Here is a 20,224-nt window from a genome sequence, read left to right as displayed (position 1 = left end):
GTAGTTCTTGAATCCGATTCTCTCTCAGTCACGTCACGCCACGGCACAAATGAAACGAGACGCAACAGCACACAGACCACGATTCAATTCTTTGTGCCGGAGTGCGGACTGCGTGTGCGGGTATTGGCGATCCCCACGGCACTAGACAATTACTCGTGGATTTCGCTCAGCTCGCCAAAGCGGGACACGGTTGGACGATTGGTTGGTCCCCTGGTTGGGTTGGGCTTATCTTGGCTGATTTCGGGTTCGATTGCTGCGGTTTATTTTCTTATTTCATACGAGCCTTGTTGCTGACACGATGCATGAGGCAGTGGGTGGGCAAGGCAGAATAATAACAGATGGGCAGGAAAGGGAAAAAATCGACACCTCGATCTAGTAAGGCTTAGTAGATAGAGGGAGGGCAAAGGGAGAGAGAGGGGGAGGGGGAAAAAGTCTGAGGTGAGGTGAGGTCAGAGAAGGATTGGGGGAGGCTAGGACTAGGACAAGAGACGATGGTGGACAAAAATAGGCTGAATCAAGCAAAGATGCAGTGGGCTTTGCATCATTCGATTCTATTCATGTCTGTCTGTTGTCTGTGTGTCATGTTTGCTACTGTACTGCATCATGCTACTTGATTCCATGATAATATTGCTGACCCTCTCTGTCATTGCACCATCAATATTATTTACATAGAGCCTGTAGTATTAGACGATGATAGCTCTACTCAGTAAAAGAAACCCGACGCCTTGTATTTACTGAGACATATCAGTCTCTCTTCTTCACCTCCCATCCAGCATCCCCCAACTCAACATTCCTCTCGCCACCAAGTTTCACTCCCCATCCCATTCCACATTCTATTTCCTCCTCTCCCCCCATCATCGTCATCGTCATAGTTCATCTTTTTTCTCTTCTTTGCCTTTTTTTCAGCCCCTCTCTCACTCCAAAATCGGACTCATGCAAGGTACAATGCAAGCTGCAACCAAAGGCCCACCTCGTATGGATTGGATATCCACAAACCTGCAAGTGACAAGATTCGACATGGGGTCTGGAGGGACCGAAATCTCCCTTCAGCCTCACTCACGAATTTTTACACTCACTCACTCATTCATTCTCATCATCGACTTTCATTCTCATTCTCATCTTCCCTTTACATACTACACTTTTATAAACACACACGCATGAATGCATAAACCAACATCAATCCCACACAAAAATCCAATGCAATGCAAACCCACCGCATAAAACCCATTGGACCCTAAGCTTAGGGTACCTCCCACCACCAGCAATCCTACCGCAATCGCACATGTACCTCCCACCACACCCATACCCAGCTCGCCAGCCCCGAACCGAACCAAAGCTGAAACTCCCCCCACCCTCCACGCAATCTCACCCAATCTCTAATTCTTCCTTCGTCTCTTGCTTTGCTTACCCCTGGATTTCGAAACATGACATAGCATGACATGCTTGCGTCAACTTTTTTTTTTTTTTCTTTCAGTTTGCATACGCACTTGGCCGAAACAAGTACCGTGCTGCTACTGTAATTGCCGGGCTTTGCATCTCGCATCGTGTCGCATCGCATCTCATGGGTTCCCGCTCGTGTTAGTCTAGATAACAAGGCACCAGACCAAGCACGCAATTCTCACCCTCTCTCAAACATATTCAACATATTGTTTCAAACATTCACCGTGCATCGTAAATCCCAGTCAGGCTTGTTTGTGTAAGAGAATTTGACAGTTGCCATTAGTTGTATCTATCGTTTCGACTGCAGACCGTACTACGTACGTAGTCACACAATCATCTTTTTTTCTTTCGGTTTCCCTATGCCATAAACCCTATTCCCATCAATAATCCCATGAAATCTATTTCTCAAGCTGTCCTAGAACCAGAGACAGTCGCGCAACCATCGACGTTTTATTTTCTCGTTTAACCCAATGAGACATGTTGGTCTCCATCAATGCATCATATGAAAAATACTGCAAAACACGCTGAAAAAAGTAAAAGCTCATAAAAAATCAAGAAAAAAGCAATTCATGCATCCACTTCCGTCTCCTTTACTGGTGGATAGACATGCGTCTGACCTGCTCAGTTCCGTTGGCTTGGCCTGAAATCTCAGCCAGCTTCTTGGTCATGCTATTCATGCAAAATTAGTCATTGTTTTATAGTCATCAGGAATGGTTTGGATTTCAAACTTACAAGTCAAAGAAGGCAAACTGGCTGGGCTGGCTGCCAAACTGGTAGACGAATCGGCTGGCCAGGTAGCTGCCAAAGATGGCGCGCAGGTAGTTCTCCGGCACACGAGAGATGATGGTGTCGAGGCCAATCTTGTTGAGCAGCATGTTGGGGAGCGCGTTCCTCAAGACACCCTTGCGGATGTTCTCGTTGTCCCACAGGTCAGAGTGCTGCAGCTTCTCGTCGAGGTCGGTGATGGCCACTGAAAGCTTGTCGGACAGGATAGATCGGGCAATGCCGGTCTGCTCGTGCTCGCGCCAGATGGCCTCAAACTCGAGACGGGCGTTCTCCTGGATCTTGGCCTGGACTTCTCGGACATAGTCGTTGTAGAACTGGGGAGCCTTTCCGGTCTTGTGGTCGACGCACATGTGCTCGATGAATCCCTCAGTGTCAAACGACAGAGAGGCCAAGACTTCCAGCGAAGAAGAGGTAACACCTCCCTTGTTGGCAGAGGCATCCTTGAAGAGAATGCAGCCCGCAGCCTCCAGGCGGAGCTTGGCGTCCTGGGTGATGAACAGGTTGGCACCCTCGACAATGTAGGGGATGATGCTCTTGCCGTCCTTGATGAGCCTGTTGACCGAGATGAGGTCAATGGACTCGGGTCGGCCACCGCAAGGCACAAACGAGTCGGTCGTGTTGTTCTCGCGCAGGTGGTATGTGTTGCGGAACGAAGTGCCGTTGTTGACAACCTCTCCGCTCGGCAGTGTGACGTTGTTCTCCTCGCAAAGGACGCGGTATCCATCCTTGGACAGCTTGGAGATGTCGTACTCGCTGATCATGGCACGCTTCCGGGCCAGGCGAATGAGCTCATCCTTATCCAGGCCGTTGGGGTCCGCCAACACACCGGCGCCGTCGACAACGGCAGTGTACTTTTCGTTGCTGAGAAGGATTTCGTTGCTGCCCAAGTCGCCGTCGGGGCCACCGGTCTGCATCTTCCGGACCTGAGAGGGGTCCAGCTCGAGCTTGCGGTAGATGCCCTTGACGTACTCGCGCACGGACAGAGTGGTCATGCCGTACTTGTCGTGGGGGATACCACCGAGCTTGGGAGACTTGCCGGTGAAGAAGGACTTCCACCAGGGGGCGCCACGAGCCTTGGCGTGCTCGGTGGCCCAGTCGACCAAGTCGGCAGTATTCTCGTCGGGACCCATGAACAGGATCTCCTCCTTGCCGTACAGGTCGACAATGGGGTTCTTGATGCCAGGGGTCTCCGCGGGCAGGAGAAGATCCAGGATACTATCGATGTACTTCTCAAAGGCCTCGGTGGCCTTGTCCTGCTGCTTGGGGTCCAAGAGGATGACACCCTTGGATCCACCCTCGGGAATGTCCTTGTTCTTGCGCTGCTGGGTGCTGGCAAGGCCGTAGTTCTCGTCAAAGATGTTACGGGCGTTGATGCCATACGCCTCCTTGGTGCGAGACTTGACGATACGGATACCACCACGAGAAATGTCTCGGAAACGGAGGTGGAAACCGCGAGACTCGGCACCAATGACCAAGAACATGCCGTACAGAGGCTTGGGGTACTCGGCCTCTGGCAGGAAAGAGGGGTCCAGGCGGAAGCTGAGGGCGACCTTGGTAGGGGTGAAGTAGTTGGTCTTGAGGATGGCGTTGTTGAAGACTCGGAAAGCGGTCATGACCATCTCGTCGTGCTCGTTGGACACCGTCTTGGAGATCCTGTCTCGGAGCTTCTCGTCGGACATGACCTCGACAGCAGGGGTGGCCAAGATCATATCTGTGTCCTGGCCCACACCGAGGTGTACGTTGGCAAAGGCAGCGTAGAGCAGACGAACAAGCTCAGGGTACGACTGGATGATCTCGAGGATGTAGTCGGGAGTGAAAGTCTCGGTACGCAGACGTCGCTTGAGCTTGGACAGCAGAGCCGCATGGGCGTTCTGCTTGGAGTCCAGAATCTCGGACAGAGAAGCATACTCGGGACCGAGACGGTTCAGGAAGTGCTGGACAAACACCCACGCGCTGTGGGCGTAGACAGACTCCTGCAGGCTCAGCTCGCCAGTGGCAAACAGGTGGTGGAACTTGTTCTGGGGCAAGCAGTAGAGGAGGGAGATTTCCTTGGTGATCTGGTGGATGGAGGCATCGATGGAAGGGAAGTAGCCCTCGAGGTTGGAGGCAGGGCGGAGATAGGCACTCATGACAGTGATGCCGTTGGAGAACTGCTCCACGTACTTTCTTGAGCTGGTGACGCCATAGTAGTGGTACAGGTCACTGAGAGTCGAGAAGATGCCTCGGGCAGTGCGGCTGCGGAAAGCAACAACCAGACGCTTCTCGGGGGAGCCCTCAATGTCAAAGACCTCAATGACGGGACCGGCCCTGTTGACGGCAAGCTCAATAATCTCCTGGTACACCTGCTTGGTGTTGGCGGTGGCCTTTTGCCAGAAACCAACATCGGAGATGACCTCGATTCTGGTCTCCTTGGGGTCGGTGCTCTCGGGGCTCTGCTTGAAGTGGCACTGGTACACAAAGTAGCAGCGAACAGTGGCCTTGGAGTTGGGGCTGGCGCCAATGGCGGCCGGTGACCGGAAAGTCTCGACACGGTACTTGCTCTTGCCCTGGTGGTCCAGATACTTGGACTCAAGACGGGACTCATATCTGGGTCCGCCAACGTGACCCTTGCCGGGCTCGCTGGTGTCGATGTAGATGGCGTGGTCGTTGGCCTCCATGTCCAGGCGGATCTCCTCCTGCTTGTCCTCTCTTGAGTGGGCAGCAACCTTGGCGGCATAGAGGGAAGTGATTTGGTTGGCGATGACATCGGGGGTCTCAATGTAGAAGTAGACATCGTCGATGCCGAGCTTTTCGTAGAACCACTCAATCTGCTCGTCGATCAGAGTATCGGGGAGCCAGCCACCCTGCTGGATGATGGCCTTGACAGCCTTGATCTGCTCCGTCTTTCCCTCAAACTGGGGAGCAACGTAGCCGACTGTGGCAGAGCGCAGAACTCGGTGGCCATTTCTCAAGGCCAGAGGGACGGGAGGAACGCTGACGTGGGTGGGCTGAGGAGAAGGACCACGACTTGAGTCTGATTCAGCGGTTTGAATCTGAGCCACAGACTTGGGCTTGAGAGGGACTGGGGAAGCCATTGTGGGTGCTAGGTCTTGAAAAGGATCTTTGTATTCAGGAAAGCTGTCACTGGGGGAAAAATTAGTCTGAATTGCCAGAGCCATTATGAAAGGCGAATCGAAAAACAAAGATTAAACGAATAAACAACAAGAGCTGGGAATTAACGAAAGATGTGGTGAAAATGAGAGAGGGATGGGGAAACGCTGTCTTTGCAAGGAGCCATGGTCAAGATATATAGCATGATAGATGCTATATAAATACGACCACGAGGACCAGGCTGGAACGCCAAAGATAAGAACTCTGGCATAAATTCACCCAGCGATTGATTTGTGGCATAGCGCACGAGTCAATGACATGGACGACTTGCGCCAGGGGTAGATATCAAGAGCCAACGTGAGACATTCTGCTCGAGAGATGCAAGGAGAGATCAGATGGCAGCGCCACACTCGTGGCGTTGATACAGTAAGATATCTCAGTTGCCAGGGGATCTTCCACAAGGAATGCGTCTAAGTGTATACTTAGGGGGCGTGTGAATAACGGCATTGACCGAGCAAATGTCCAGCGAGCCGGTGTAAGACACGATTGTCCTCACCGCCGCAGGCCAAAGCTCAGGCATTGTCATTTCACCACCCCCCATTGGTTTCTTTCCACCAATCTGCCTTGTTGATTCGACGGGAACGGCGGAGAGGGACGGGGGTACAAGGAAAGGGATACAGCTGTCGATAACCCAATTAGAGGGCTCGCAACCGCCACGTACCTAAGTGATTAGGACAGATTGAAAAAAGCAAAAAGGGATCTCGAATGAATCCTGGACCCGAGAAGTCAGCAAACAGCTGTTTTCAGCAGCAGCCAAAAAAAAGGAGAAGCTGCGAGCTTGTTTGTCAAAGCCATCAATAACGTACCAACTAAGATAACCACTATTCAAAGGGCAAAAATAAGAGTCGGGCTGTGGCGGTGCAGGGGTTCGTCCGGACAGCAAAGATAAGAGCAAACGGTGAGACGAGCTTCGTATTGGTCTCGTAAGAAGGTCGGTGCGTGAGCGAAGAGATAAGGATTGAGCTCTGGAGGAAGACTTTGCGTATTTCTATTTTAGTCTCGATTCCCGTTAGCCATCCATTGTTTGCAGCCAACTCTCTTTTTTTCTTCTCAGCTCTTTTGGGGCTTTTTTGGGGCGTTGGGCGATCCACCGATCAGAAGGGAGCTGACAGCTTCGGCAGTGCCGAGTGCCGCATGGCTTCTGGCGGCTTTGGAGCTGCTTGTTCGCCGGGGATGGGGATTGATTGATTGCCTTACATGAATGTTTTGTCTTGTTTGCTGCTTGTCCCCTGAGGATGTTTTTATGTGGGCGATAAAGCAAGCGAGGAGAGGTAAGATGCAGAAGAGAAAAGTATAAGGTTGGTGATATGGATATGGGGGAGGATGATCTGGAGAGATAGGAGGGGCGAGTCGGGATGATAAGTGAGGAATTGCAAGCCAATTGGCGCTGCTGACAGGCCCAAAATAATCAAGATGTGATGCTGATGCTGATGCCAGGCGATTCCACGAGGCACCGCAACTGGCGGCCGCGCCTTTAAGTAATTCGGCGACGGATTCGCATCGCTTCGTGACTCTTGCCCGCGTCCTTCAAGGCCGTCACTTGCCTGCTGGTACGCGACGGTACTTGGCTGGTGACCTGCTCGCTGCCCCTCCCCCGGTGGGCCAAGCCAGGCCCAGAACTGGAGCCCCTGCGCTGGGCCTGCGCTGGCCCTGTGGATGGGCTCTAGCTGGGCTCTGGAGGCGCTGCGGCGCTTGCACGCTTGCGCCCAAGTACCGTGTACCGTGCACCCTGAGCGAGGTACCTTAGGTACTCGAGTATCCGCACGTACCTCCGCTGCCCCCGTGCTAGTGCAGGCTCCGCTGTTTCTCGAATCTTTTCGTTTCCAGCGACTCTCCAGGGCTGCTGTGGTCACCGGTACCAGCGCCAGCCGGTGTGCCGGGCCGGTTGAGATGCTGCTTCTGTCGTACCAATGACCTCAGTTTACCTTTTTCAAGCACACACAATTGTGCCCTCCATGTCCTCATAGCTGGTATTCAAGTACTGTATTGTACTGTAGCTCACCACTCGCTCAGCTTCCAACATCCATTATAGGGGCCTCTCCTCTCTCTCTCTCTCTCTCTCTCTCTCCTGCTAGCAGTTTTCAAATCAAATCTCAATCAATCAATCACGTGTTTTGCCTGCCCTCCGTCTAGACCGTTGGCACGCGGTCAGATGACTCTCGCCCTCATCTCCAATGCGGCCGGGGCAAATTTCTAAACCGCCAGTGCTCATACTGTACTCCGTAAAGGTACGTACAGTACTCTATCCAGACGCAACCAGGTACCTAAGGTACCGACGGGAGGGTGACGAAAGGGGCAATAGGAAAAGAAAAGAAAAAACGAAAAAATCCTGCACAGTATTTCGCATACGGCGTACGCACGCAAGCGGCCCCCAAGACGACCGAAAAAACAGAGCACATGCGCTAGATCGCGATATGACCTCACCCTCCGTGCATTTCCCTTACATATTCTTACATACTCCAGGCGCAATATTACCAAATAGCAACTGCCTGCTAGGCCACATCGGGTAGTAAGCGTGGTCCGGGCGCCCGGTACCTGACCGTTCAGCAATCAGGAACCAGCACCGGGCTGCAGGCAAGTGCAGGCGCTGCAATGCGGCACCTCCTGGCCAATTCCGCCATATCCTCCGGCCCGGTGACTTGCCCAGGAGGCCCGAGGTACCAGATGACTGCGCCGTTGACGTGTGGCGGCGGAGGTACTGCGGCGGAGGGCATGGCGTACTCTCGGTACGTACCTCTGGGCTGGGAGCCGGCTATTCGAGGCTCTGCGCTAGAGCAATGGATTCAATTTTTCCTGCTTCGTTTTTCTCATGATGTTCTCACAGCTTCTCCAGATGTCCTGGGGCTGCCCCTCTCCCCCTCCTTGTCACTCCCTCTCGTTCTGCTGATGCTCTTCTGCCACACGAGGCATCTGCTGGAGCCACGGCTAAGCCTCATGCGGTGCTCCGTGCCCAATGGCCTATGGCCGTGTCTATCCTGCGAGTCATCACCAGACTCGGTACTGCATACTGTGCTGTAGCGGTCCTCGTACAGCTGCAAGGGATGGAGTCAGAATCGTTGTTTGTTGCACAGGATTCCTTCAAGGTTGTCTCAGCTTGACAATTCGTTTCTATACCCTTGCCGACTTGCATTGATCTTTTGAGTTGCAATGTGATGCCACGCTGACGTGCGATCTTCTGGCTTCTGAATTGTCCATCCTTAGCCGCCTATTACCACTAGGCAAGCAAGTAGCCGATTTCCAAAAGGGGGAGCGGCAACATCGACGCCAGTGTGAGTGTCCACATCTTTGGACGACAATCCAAGCACTCAATTTGTATACTTGGTCTCTACGACTATTGTATTCGCGCATGCTGGTGAGCATGTATACAACTGCCTCGGGTTTACAGAAGTTGCTGTAATTGCTTGGTGTACGTACCCCTAGCATTTCCTCAAGTCGTGCAAATCCATTGGATCCCAAGCCTGGCTCGTCGTCTTCTCACTTGTTTCGAAAATGCCATCGTGACAATGCAGGGTTGGCCAGGATGGCTTCTAGCCCTGCAAGGTTTCTGCGACAACAATAGCTGTTACGAGCTTGTTTGTCATAGTCAGCAAATTTCGCCTCCAGAAAGGACAGGAAAAAAAAAACAAAAAAGGCCACCTGACAAATGCCTCCACAACGCGCATGGTCTAGTCTCGCTTTCTAATTTTCTTTCAATTCCCTTTTTTTCTTTTTTATTCTCCGATGCTACCAGCATATGGTGCAGGTGGCCTTTTCACATACCGCTTCTTCCAGGCCCAGGCAATGTACTTGCAGAACACTTGGACGGTGCACATTCACGAATGGCCAAGTAGATCCGGGGTATCCAAGCCATGCCGTCGAGGAATTCCCAACAAAAGTGCAAACTCAACTCCTGTACCTAGCCAACTAGCCTATATCGTACAGGACTCGTACATGAACATTGCAACCTCCTTGCTGCCCGCTCGAATCGTCCCGGCGACGGGTCCGGGATGTCCAGCTGGCTTCCCGTTTGGCGCGACCCAGCGGCCAGCCGCGGGGATGCACTCCTTCTTTCGAGCTGATGGTCCCAGAGCATTTACAGTATTAGTGCGAGAAGCTCGATGCCTGCATGGCGGAAGCGGGTAGCGGGCCAATGGCCCTGTCTGCTTGACCACGAGGCACAATGCGGCTGCCGACGACGACCCAATCTGCGACGCCAGCAAGATTGCGTGGCTGCCCCTATGGCCAACCCGAACCCGTGGCGGAAGAAATTTTCATCACCCCCTATCCTGTCCGTTCGATTCGACGCTGCGCTGCTGGCATGCAGGCATTGTGCAGGTACTGCCACGGACGTGTACAGCACAGTACGTGTCCCTTGCCAATGCATTGGCCCGGCCTGGAGCTCGACAATTACCCACCGCCAGCAAATAGGAAACCTGATCGATAGAGCAAGAGAAGCCACTAATGCCGGACAAAGGCCCAGCAGCCAAACAAGACGTGGATAAAACGCCAGCTCCCCAATATATTCGGCACGGCCTGGAGAAGCCCCGCACCGGGTCCCCGTCGGCCATCGGCTGACCCCACAAGCAGAAAGCCGGCCGGAGCTTTCGATTTCCATTACCCCCAGCTTTCTGAGTCTGCCGTTTCCATTACCCCCAGTGTACCTGATGACCCCAGGATGGCGCTGGGTTGTGACGGGCTCGCAGGAGGCTAGGTGCGTACTAACTGTGCTGCTGACTTGTTTGCAAAGTGTCTGCATGTACCTTGCATGCATAGGTACAGGTCGACGTCTCCGTACCTGGCGATGGCGCAAACGCGGCGAACACGAGCCGCAAAGGAACAAAACTGGCAACTCGAGAATGGGCAGTCCACGCCGATCATGGATTTTGCAGTTCGGAACAGAGTACCGCCAAGTACATTGCGCTTGGTACCTTGGTACCTCTTACATGCAGTAATACCAAAAAGAGACCTATCATCCGCAGGTGATGAGACAATATCCTCGGACACAGTGTCCAGACAGTTTCGGTACATAGGCCGAAAGCAAGCTGCTCATTGATCCGTTGATTTATGCATACATCGGCGAGGGCTGCTTCATCTACTCGTTTGCTCGTTTGCTGCTTTGCCTCCAATGGTCCAATGTCTAATGGAGCAGCAGCCTTCCCCGGGAAAAGAGAAAACAAACTAGCAGCGTCTTGAGAGTACGGGAGGGTGGCAGCAAGCGGCAAGTACTGCATCCCGTACTCATTGCCTGTCTGCCCTAGCAGTAGTATGGAGGAGTAGTCTCTCGGCTACGAAAATCTGGGGGAAGCACAGCGCCGTCTTGAAGGTAAATTGCCCTGCCAGAGACACTTCTCTTGGCGGAGAAAAAAAGCTGTGGCCACCTGTTAGTAAATCGTGGGTCTTTTGACTAACCTCGCCCCGCTTCCTTTTTCTCTTTCTGTCTGTCTCGTTTTTTCGTTAGGTTTTCTTTTTTTGGCAGACCCCAAAAAAAACCCCTTAGCCCAGGGGGCAAACGCTGTGGCTCTGCAAACGGACCCATCCGGGCGTCGGCACTGTACCATCACGAGGACGGCAAAAATGAGAAAAAATTGATTCCAGCTCGGGTTTGTATTTTTGTATTGTAGGTACCTTGTTTTGTGTACCCATACTAACGATCAGGTATTGAATCATTTCCTCTTTTTCCTTTTCTTTTTGGGTTCGTTTACTCTGTTTCTATTACCTTTTACGAGTCACGATGGAGGCAGATCACTCATCGCTACCCCCAGTTTCGCTGTTTCCGTCTTACGTACAAGTTAAGAAGCACCTCAATGGCACGCCTTCGCACGCCACCGCCGGCAATTTTTCGTTCTTCGTCGCTTCTTTTGTTCTTTTCTCTTTTCTCACGCACAGTCGTTCCCGTTGCATTCTCATTGGCCATTTCGTCTTCCCAGTTGAGTGCTATGGCCACTGCGATACGAATACGTTGAGGGTGACCGCATGAATGTTAAGCCTGCATTAAACACAAAATGAAAATATCGTGAAACTGGCATTGATGTTATTACACGCTTTCAGCCTTCTTCCGTACGAGTATTCCCAGAGATACTACTGAAGTTCAAATACATCGCAACTCATCATCCACCCGGTGTACTCTGTACCTGCTCCCGAACAAGAAAAGAGCCGGGAAGAAAAAAAAAAAGGGTCAGTAGTAAAGCTGGGGTTTTCGGTTCGAGCTACCGAGAAAGGGCTCGTCATGTGGTTTGGTTTGGCTCTTCTTGTCATGCCCTGCACGGATTTCTCCGACCCCGGGTTTTCGGCGCCGCAGGCCGCAAAATTCTATTTCCTCCTACTCTGCTCCATAGCGGTCACGATGCTGCTAACAGTAGCACGAGTAAATAGTTACGTGATAATCCGGAGTCTAGCGCTGAGACATGACTCTTTTTTTCTCGTTCGGCGGCGATGTCTCCGATTCCTGGGGAAGCCAAGACCTTTTCCTTTTTGCCCTCTACAGAAGGAAAAAGCCTAGGATGGCCGATGCGGCCGATGTGTTTTCCCCAGAGTCACTATGAGTGTACTTGGATGTACATCGCGTTGCTAGTTGTACAGAGCGGCCCCAGCATCCGAGACCATCGCATCGTGGCTCTTTGTTTCCGGCCCCCGGCATGTTTGCCCCCTTTTTTTACGAAACCTAAGTGTAATTAATATTCACCTGCGGGTTGGTAAAAAGCCTTGCAGGAAATACATAAAAAGAAAAAAGTCAAAACGGGCGATCACAAGACCTCTTTCTGATCGACCGGCCCCCCGAAAGAATGAAATGCACGGGCGGTGTGAGTTGCCCCCCGAATCTGTGCGGCGTAAGAACATGAAGGATTGCGGCGTTGAGAAAAAAAAGGGACCTAGGAATGAAATTCTTTTTAGGTAAGGCATTTCCGGGGTAAATTGGGCACGGTCAGGAAACGCGTGTGGTGATTCGGCGGGTTTTACGTATCGTCGTATGCATGTTGTAAGTTTGTATGTGCTACCCCTTGTATATGGTTGAGTAACATCGTGATCGGCTAAAATACTTTTTTTTTTTATAAATTTACTTTTTGATACAGGTAAGGGGGTTAGTTACGGAAGTTGTCCTAAAAGTCAAACAGGGATGGAATGGAGAAAAAAAAAAAAGGACAATGCAATTTTTCTTGATATGACTTGCTTTGCTGGAGGATCAGGTGCAGTGCGAGGCTGATTTGGGGTGTATGATTCGGGCGTGTAAGTTGAGGAGGCAGCCCATGACTCTATGTCTGTGCTTGCTCGCCTCCTTGGATTCGGCCTGTTGATCCGAATCAGAAGTAAATGTGTTTGAGACTGAGACTTGGTCTGGTCGAGACGATATGAGATGTGGCATGGAATCAAAAACACGTGTTTGGTATGGGGATGGTGATGCGATGATCCGCAGAAAGCAAGATCTCAGGGCGACTAACACGGATATACGGAGTTTCGACCAAGACACGAGGAATGATGGGGAAAGTCTCAGTATGTCACTACGGAATTTGTGATTACGTAGCAATTCATGAGTTATCATTTCACTCAGAGCAGTGTGTGCTTTCGCATATTAACAATAGGTATGCGCAAAAGTGCAATCAAGTTTTGTTCTTTTCAGGGTAGGTCAGTCACCATCTCGTGTGCATTCCGGATGACGGGCGCCACACTCGCTGCACCTAATAGGTAAGTAAGTGACAATTGCGCAGTGTCCGCTCGGTGCATTTTCCATCTATAGCAAAAGGAAAAAAGAACTTTGCACGAGACGCAGTGAGTGCATCATACTGGGGGCGGATGAGGTTAGCAACGGGAGGCCAGATGATGAGATTTGCGCCCAAAAATTGGAATCCCAGTGTCGTAGCGAATGCAGGGAGGCAGAAGCCACTGGACAGGATTGAACAACAATTGGTGAGCAATCACACGCTCGGTGTGGCCATGAGGACCACCATGAAAAAGGAGGCAGCGGCGAAATGGAGCCAGAGCCGCGGATATGCGAGGAAGGATTTGGGAAAGAAAATTCGACAGCTTCATTGACGAAACGGGCTGGGCGGCGTACAAAGTGGCACGCGCGGCATTTCTTTTCTACTAACATACTCGTACTGTCGATGAAGGGGCCCTTTTTACCTGGTGACGGGGTGCAATGACATCATGGCCAGGGTGTATTTGTTGAAGAAAATGGCTTCCTAAAGTTAGGTACAAGTATCTACTTTGACCAAAATATTGCCCGGAGGACCGAAAAATGATGTGATTGATGATTGGGAATAGCTTGTGGCCACTGTCGTACTGGAAGTTTTGGATTTGAGCCAGGCGTATTTTTAGCTCTTTCAGCTGGGCTCAGCAGCTGCGGTTTGTGGTTTTGTGACACTTTGGACGGCTAACTGGCATTAATACTTTTCTTCCACACGGGTTTGCTTGTACAGTTCATGACATTGTCCTGAGCACAAGAGGCAATGCAAAGAAGCTACCTATCAAAGGATGGCCAAAATACAATACCAGCAGCTCATGAAACTACGTCACAGCCGCTCATTATGGCAGAACAAACTAGAACAGGCAAATGCACAACGCCGCACGTGACCCGTTGCCTGCGATTTCTTCGGCTAAACCACCAAAACGTCCGGCAAGAGACCCATTATCGGCCTGCAGTAAAGAGAGCCAAAAAATTTGACTCCAACTGTTATCGAGGCCCGGCAATTGAGGCACTAATCGCATCTTCTTCTTCGCAAGCATTGCTCCAGGACTCTGGCGGATTTCCCCTGCAATCGACTTTCTTTGCGTCCAGCATTGCAGCTTTTGAAAACAAGCACGAATAACAGATTCCGAGTTTGGAGAGCCCCGCAACCGGCAACTTTTGGGATCGCCACTTGCAGCTTTTTGTTGCCGATATTCAATATCATTCTGCGCAGCGTTCAGTTCTTGGACTCTGTGTACTTTTGCATCAATACACACACATAGCCTAATTACCAGTCAAGATGGTTACTCTTACCGAGGTTGAGGACGAGCACTTCCAGCACGCTTCGGCTGCTGACTTGGAGGAGGACGACTTTACGGATACCGGTATGCTTTCCTCTGCCCTCCATGATGCCATCTTATCAATCACACCCTGGTCCTAACAAAAGTTTCTTCCCGCTGCAGAATCCGAAATCTCCAACGAGTCCGACTTCGACCCCTCAGAAGAAACCCTCGCCGAGCGGCTATACGCTCTCCGCGACATCATCCCCCCCACCACCCGAGGCTGGGTGTCGAGCCGCGTCAACGCCGTCACCAGCGCCGCCTGGAGCGTCCTGTCCTTTGGCGGCAAGGGCGCCTGGGTCATCACCACCTCCGCGCTCTTCCTCGGCGTGCCGTTTGCGCTGTCGTTTGCCGAGGACCAGCAGCTGACTGCCATGGAGCAGGAGTATAACATGCGCCAGACGGGCAGCGAGCTGTTGACGGCGGGGGCTGAGGGGAGCACGGCGGACCAGGTCGGAGCTGCCCTGGGCCCTGAGACTAAGGCTGCTTTGTGAAGACAATGGCGAAGAAAAAAGAAACAAGAAAATTCTTAAAACAAGACAGAAAAAAAACAAAATTGACTTGGGGGCGCCACATGGTAGCAAAAGCAGGGTGCTTTGGAACTGGGAAAACGATTTGGTTCTAATGTAATGACTGGCTTACAATTACAAATGACGGCGGGTGAAATGGTGATGTATGTGGTTGAGGACCTGAGCATGCGAGATCAAGCATGGTCCCCTCCATTCGTGTACAATAACCTTTTGATGAAGGTGGAAGAGAGGCAGAGAGAGAAGGCATATCATTGCCCTGGCCTTTTACGAACTGCTGGTGGGCTGTATGTTATTGGGCGGACTCTATGAGGTTTTCTACACCATGGGAGGAACAATAAAAGAGGGCCATTTGGGAGGGGAGTTTGTTTGTACGAATTGGTTTGATGCCCCGTCTCATCTCCGGACGTGGTGTATGTAGTTTCACCACTCTGCATTTTATTATATATATATATATATTTGCCGTTGGGTAGAATCATGGGTTTGAGATGCTGTGTAAAAATGTGATGATAAGAATCTGAGATATGACTTTGCTCTTGTGATGTGTTCTTTGATCTTGATTGTAGTTACGGTGATGAGCTATGGTGAGTGAGATTAAAGACTTGTAAGCTTCAACTGTGGGGCATGGAAACTATCACCACTCATTTTCATCCCCCTCATACACCATTCCCTCTCACACCCTCCTAATTTTCTACACAAATACTCACACAAACCAAATAATTAGAGTCATGGATTTTGTAGCGTTACCCAAAATCGAGGTCCGTCCCCGCTCCTCTCTCATCTCCAACCCCCTAAAGCAAGGATAATCACTCACATATTTCTAGCTTCATGCTCATCTCACAGGCAGCATCTCCCGCCAAACCCTTCACGAGATATGGCTCAAGAAGCATGCCGCTGGAGAAACAGACCTAGAAGATCCTCTACTCGTAATACCAGAGGGAAAGCATGATTACAATCTCGAAACGTAAGGAAGCATTACACTCATCTGTCCTCCTCGTCATTCTCTCTCAACAACAAAATTCTAATATCTACATATGTATAACCAGCTTCTTCCCCCTCTTCAGCAAATACATCTACGCCCTCCTCACAGACGAACCCTCCCTCCGCCACGCCACCACATCCGTCCTACAATCCTTCCTCCTCGACGGCGTCGTCTACCTCGAACTCCGCACAACCCCCCGCTCTACCCCGTTCCTCTCCACCACGCAATACATTTCCATCCTCCTCGACACAATCTCCTCCTTCGAAACCTCCAATCCATCTCTTCATACGCGCCTCATCTTATCCATCGACAGACGGCATGACTTCGCCACCGCTTCGTCAATCCTCGATCTGGCGCTTTCTTTGCCCGAAAACATCGTGGGTCTCGATCTCTGCGGTGATCCGGCGGCTCGTCCTGCGGGCGAAGTAGGGCTATTCACGCCCTTGTTTGAAAAGGCAAGGGAGGCTGGGTTGGGTATTACGGTGCATTTCGCAGAGGCGGAGAGTAGTGCTTCGCCGGAGGAGTTGAAGACTTTGTTGAGTTGGAGACCGCATCGTTTGGGCCACGTTATTTGCGAAGACGAAGATACGAAGCGCGAGATTGCGCATCGAAAGGATGAACTGTGTTTGGAATTGTGTTTGAGCTGTAACGTGCACGCGGGAATGGTGAAGAGTGGGTTTGAGGGCCATCATTTCGGCGAGTGGAGGGCCGTTGAGGGCGTCAAGGTGTCTTTGGGAGTAAGTTTAGTTCCATCATCACCCTCTTTTCATCTCATCCTTTGGAAACGATATTATATGTCATGATGTGGGAAAGACTGACAGATTTACTTAGACCGACGACGTAGGCATCTTCGGCAGCCCCCTATCCAACGAATACCGCCTCGTTGCCCAACACTTCCGCCTCGATAAATCTCAAATCTGCGCCCTTGCCAGAGAACCCATCGATCACATCTTTGGGGGCGACGTCGAAAAGGAGAGATTACGACAAATCATGTGGCCTTGAAGATTTCACACCTCAAACAAACTACCCCATACATTACAACAGACTTGGATATATCAACCACTCCACATCACAACAATCTTGGATAGAACTAGACGTCTTTTTCTTAGAACGACGGGCCTTCCCCCCCTTTGATATTCTCTTCCTTCTCACTCATTTGTTTTTGTCAAAACTAAAACTGCGCTATATCAACTGTTTAACAACGTACGCAAACTTGATAACGCTATGGCTATGCGATAGACAGGAAACCAGGTACAAAGACTAGAGGAGAGCAGAGTTGTAGCTCCATCCATGAATTTCCATTTTCATTCCGCCCACTTCTTCTTCACCAATTTTTTGGTATATGTATTTTTTTTTAAACCCCCCCGTTTCCTCAGAACGGCACTTCGTAGCGCGTTCCTTTTTTCAAATCTCCATAATCCTGTAAACGCCAAAGGACAAAAAAAGCATCATGAGTCCCAATCTAATTCGTTTCATCACGCGTTATATAAAAGCCTCAATTTCCAATTTTTAGTGCAAGTTCTGCGGCGGCGTATCGAGGTCCACGCCCTCAACCATGTTCTTCTGGACCTGGCTTTCGCCAACCAGCTTCCGGAAGAACTTGGAGGCTCGCTCGCTCTCGCCCTTGACCTTGACCGTCTCGTCGCGCTTCTTGTTGAGGTCCTTGACGCTGTGGTCGAGGCCGACGCGCAGGTTGTCGGCGGGCATGCGCAGGACGGTGCGGACCGAGCCCGAGATTCGGGAGGCGTTGGTGTGGACGTAGTCGATCTCGGCGAGCTGTGCCTCAATCTTCCTGGCCAGCCGGTGGGGGAGAGAGTTGGGAATCTGCTGGAGTACATATGCCGACGCGGCAATGGCTAAGGAGGAATCAGTTAGCAAAAAATCTACATCTGCGGTAAGAAGGACCAGGGGTTACATACCAGCAACGACAATGCCAGGCAGGATGAGCCTGCGAAGATTATCATTACCAATGATGCGCGTCGCCATCATGGCGTGGTCCACCCAGGAATTCATTCCTAGCATGCGAGGCACAACAGCGCCAGCAATAGTCAGGGCCATACCCGTGCCGGCAAACTTCTCCTGGCTATGCATCAAGGTTGAAAAGTCCACAAAGTCGGCAAACTCAGTGGGCACGTCCACCTGGCGGGCAAGGGCATCCTTCTTCCGGCGGAACATGACGTCTGGCCGGAAGTGAAGATTTTGGAACTCGTCACCCACGTGAAGCAAGCCGAGCTGCTTGATGGCGTTGACGCCCTTGACCGTCTGGGCTCGGGCGTAGTCCTCGCAGCCGTTGACGGCATCGGCAATGTGGGAGAGAATGGCGTCCTTGAGGTCGTCGGCGTATCCAAAGGCGCCAAAGAGGCCGGGATATGGGATATCGTATTTGGTGCTTCCGGCATAGGTGATGGCGGCGTTGAGGTGTCCTCGGGTGTGATCGTAAATGTCCTTGCACGTCTCCTCAATATTGTGAACGACCTGTTCGTCGACTTCCGATCGGGCCTTTTTGCTGGCCAGAATCTGGGGCTCAAGCTCCTTGAGCTCTTGGGTGACTCGATCAAACTCGGACTGAGCCACCTCGTGGTTGACCGTGGCCAACGTCCCAACATCGTTGAGGATGTTGAGTAGATACGTCCTTGCGGGGGCAAGCTTCGACCTAGCTCGCTTTTCCAAAACGAATCTGCGGAGAGACTGTTCGAGCTTCTCAAAGTCTCGAACCTTGTCCGAGTCCTTGCCCTTGTCATCACCGGGATCATCGCCACCACCGCTGCCGCTGCCACTGCCGCCTCCGCCGCTGGGTCCGCCGGGGGGTGAAGGTGCCATTGGGATGACGTTGCTAGAGACGAAGTGGACGAGCTCTGAAGCTTCTTTGTGTGTACGTGGGCTCAGCCCTGCAACTTGATCCAAGATCATCTTCTGGCATCGCTCCTTGTCTCGAATGAAGTCGTAGCCATTGACGACGATGAAAATGTAGGCCTTTTCCGCAGCGGCAGCCCAGATGAATTCCTTGGCAGACTGCGTAAAGTGGTTGGCCGCAGAGACGACAAACACGACAACGTCAATCTCCTCCTGCCGAGCAAAAATGGCCGTCGTCTTGGTCGTGTCAGAGTTCAAACCTGGAGCGTCGATGAGGGCAATGTCAACGACACCGTTGTTGAGTAGGGATTCATCAATTGTTCTAACGTCCTTGACGTAGACCTTGCACTGGACGTATTTTTCATTATCAATTACAATATTCTCCAGCTCCTGAAGAGAGTATGCGTCATAGGTCGACTCGTCGTTTCGGTTGTAAATCATCTCCTTGTGGACTGCGTGGACCTCTTCGATTCCTGCGTTCTCTCGAGCGTCCAGCACCTCGCAAAAGATGGCAGTGCAAGGCTGTTGGTCTTCGGGCAACACTTTGCGACGCAAAAGGGCATTGCAGAACGTCGACTTGCCTGCGTTCAGATCGCCTGTGATGAGTACTTTGCTTGACTTGTCCTCGATACGTTCGCGGAGTGACACGAGATGCTTGATGCTGGAGCTGATTTTTCCATCCAGGAGCGACGCAATGGAGCCCTTCTCCAGAGAGTGTACCAGCTCGGCCTGGTGCAGAGCTCCTAATTTGAGATCTAATTTCAACACTGAAAACTCTTGTGCAATCTGTGGCGAAACGAGCCGCGGCTCTGCTGCAGGACGAGTCTCGGCCGCCTGGCTGGACTCGGCTGATGCATCCTCGAGACTGGTCATGGCTCTCCTAAGCATTGGCGGCGGTGCCTGGCTGGACCTGACCGTGATGTCCTCCATGGTCGACGAGTGCAGGATGCCGGGACGAGGCACATCAGACTCCATCTTCTCGGCTCGCTGAACCGACGGGTAGTGCGCAGGCCACACGGCGTTCATCTCGCGGAGGCCGTGCAGCAGATCCAGCACCTTGTTAATTGATCGGCCCAGCGTAGCTCTCTGGGAATTGTACCACAGCTGGTGGATAGCTCCGGATTGTCGCTGGTGGCCATGGGGCTGCATGTCCCACATGCCCGGCTCGTCGCCCATGATGCTGCCGCCGTATCCCGAATCAATGTCCAGCATGCTCTGGAGACGAGCGGCGTGCTCGGACGTGGTGCCGTTGCCGACCGTCATGTATTTGGGCCGCTCTCCGGCTGGGCCTGCGGAATCGAGGTCGGCATCGTCCGAGTCCCGGCTGGCGGGCGCCTTGCCCTTGTCGTTGAAGTATTCTTGGCTCATGCTGGTCAAGGACTGCTTGTGCGCAGCATTGTCGAGCTGAAGGGTAAGCTGAAGGGTAGAGATGCAGGGAGTGTGGATGATGATGTCAAAATTAAAAGGTCGAAAGATCGGGTAGGAGCACGAGGGTCGGGCTTTG

General features: G+C 51.8%; 6 protein-coding genes across 6 annotated transcripts; 2 read left to right on the top strand and 4 right to left on the bottom strand.

Annotated features, from left to right (window-relative positions):
• Positions 1 to 2,030: 2,030 nt before the first annotated feature.
• Positions 2,031 to 5,300, bottom strand: M431DRAFT_98433 (hypothetical protein; the record flags this gene model as incomplete). The annotated part of the gene is made up of 2 exons (XM_024925047.1): positions 2,031 to 2,109; positions 2,173 to 5,300. 2 exons carry the CDS (start codon positions 5,298 to 5,300, stop codon positions 2,031 to 2,033), a joined length of 3,207 nt encoding a protein of 1,068 aa, XP_024768856.1.
• Positions 5,301 to 9,223: 3,923 nt separating this feature from the next.
• M431DRAFT_318424 (hypothetical protein) lies at positions 9,224 to 10,180 on the bottom strand. The gene has a single exon (XM_024914282.1). It carries the CDS (start codon positions 10,124 to 10,126, stop codon positions 9,449 to 9,451), a length of 678 nt encoding a protein of 225 aa, XP_024768855.1. The 5' UTR covers positions 10,127 to 10,180; the 3' UTR covers positions 9,224 to 9,448.
• Positions 10,181 to 11,027: 847 nt separating this feature from the next.
• Positions 11,028 to 11,347, bottom strand: M431DRAFT_513209 (hypothetical protein). Its single transcript, XM_024919976.1, has one exon. The coding sequence runs from the start codon at positions 11,267 to 11,269 to the stop codon at positions 11,108 to 11,110; it is 162 nt and encodes a 53-aa protein (XP_024768854.1). The 5' UTR covers positions 11,270 to 11,347; the 3' UTR covers positions 11,028 to 11,107.
• A 2,971-nt stretch (positions 11,348 to 14,318) lies between these two features.
• On the top strand, positions 14,319 to 14,852 carry M431DRAFT_98274 (hypothetical protein; the record flags this gene model as incomplete). The annotated part of the gene is made up of 2 exons (XM_024925024.1): positions 14,319 to 14,403; positions 14,482 to 14,852. 2 exons carry the CDS (start codon positions 14,319 to 14,321, stop codon positions 14,850 to 14,852), a joined length of 456 nt encoding a protein of 151 aa, XP_024768853.1.
• Positions 14,853 to 15,613: 761 nt separating this feature from the next.
• M431DRAFT_98326 (hypothetical protein) lies at positions 15,614 to 16,869 on the top strand (the record flags this gene model as incomplete). The annotated part of the gene is made up of 4 exons (XM_024925034.1): positions 15,614 to 15,643; positions 15,710 to 15,849; positions 15,932 to 16,604; positions 16,699 to 16,869. 4 exons carry the CDS (start codon positions 15,614 to 15,616, stop codon positions 16,867 to 16,869), a joined length of 1,014 nt encoding a protein of 337 aa, XP_024768852.1.
• A 507-nt stretch (positions 16,870 to 17,376) lies between these two features.
• Positions 17,377 to 20,088, bottom strand: M431DRAFT_487071 (hypothetical protein; the record flags this gene model as incomplete). The annotated part of the gene is made up of 2 exons (XM_024916449.1): positions 17,377 to 17,723; positions 17,787 to 20,088. The coding sequence occupies 2 exons, from the start codon at positions 20,086 to 20,088 to the stop codon at positions 17,377 to 17,379; spliced, it is 2,649 nt and encodes an 882-aa protein (XP_024768851.1).
• Between the last annotated feature and the right edge of the window lie 136 nt (positions 20,089 to 20,224).

The sequence above is a fragment of the Trichoderma harzianum genome (assembly GCF_003025095.1).
Source record: "Trichoderma harzianum CBS 226.95 unplaced genomic scaffold M431scaffold_20, whole genome shotgun sequence".
NCBI classification, from domain to species: domain Eukaryota; kingdom Fungi; phylum Ascomycota; class Sordariomycetes; order Hypocreales; family Hypocreaceae; genus Trichoderma; species Trichoderma harzianum.
Note: the sequence above shows the minus strand (reverse complement) of the source record. Positions and strands in the feature narration are given on the sequence as shown.

Coding starts and splice junctions, on each gene's coding strand:
- M431DRAFT_513209 (XM_024919976.1), bottom strand. CDS start 11,269: ATGGCCAATGAGAATGCAACGGGAACGACTGTGCGTGAGAAAAGAGAA.
- M431DRAFT_318424 (XM_024914282.1), bottom strand. CDS start 10,126: ATGCATGCAAGGTACATGCAGACACTTTGCAAACAAGTCAGCAGCACA.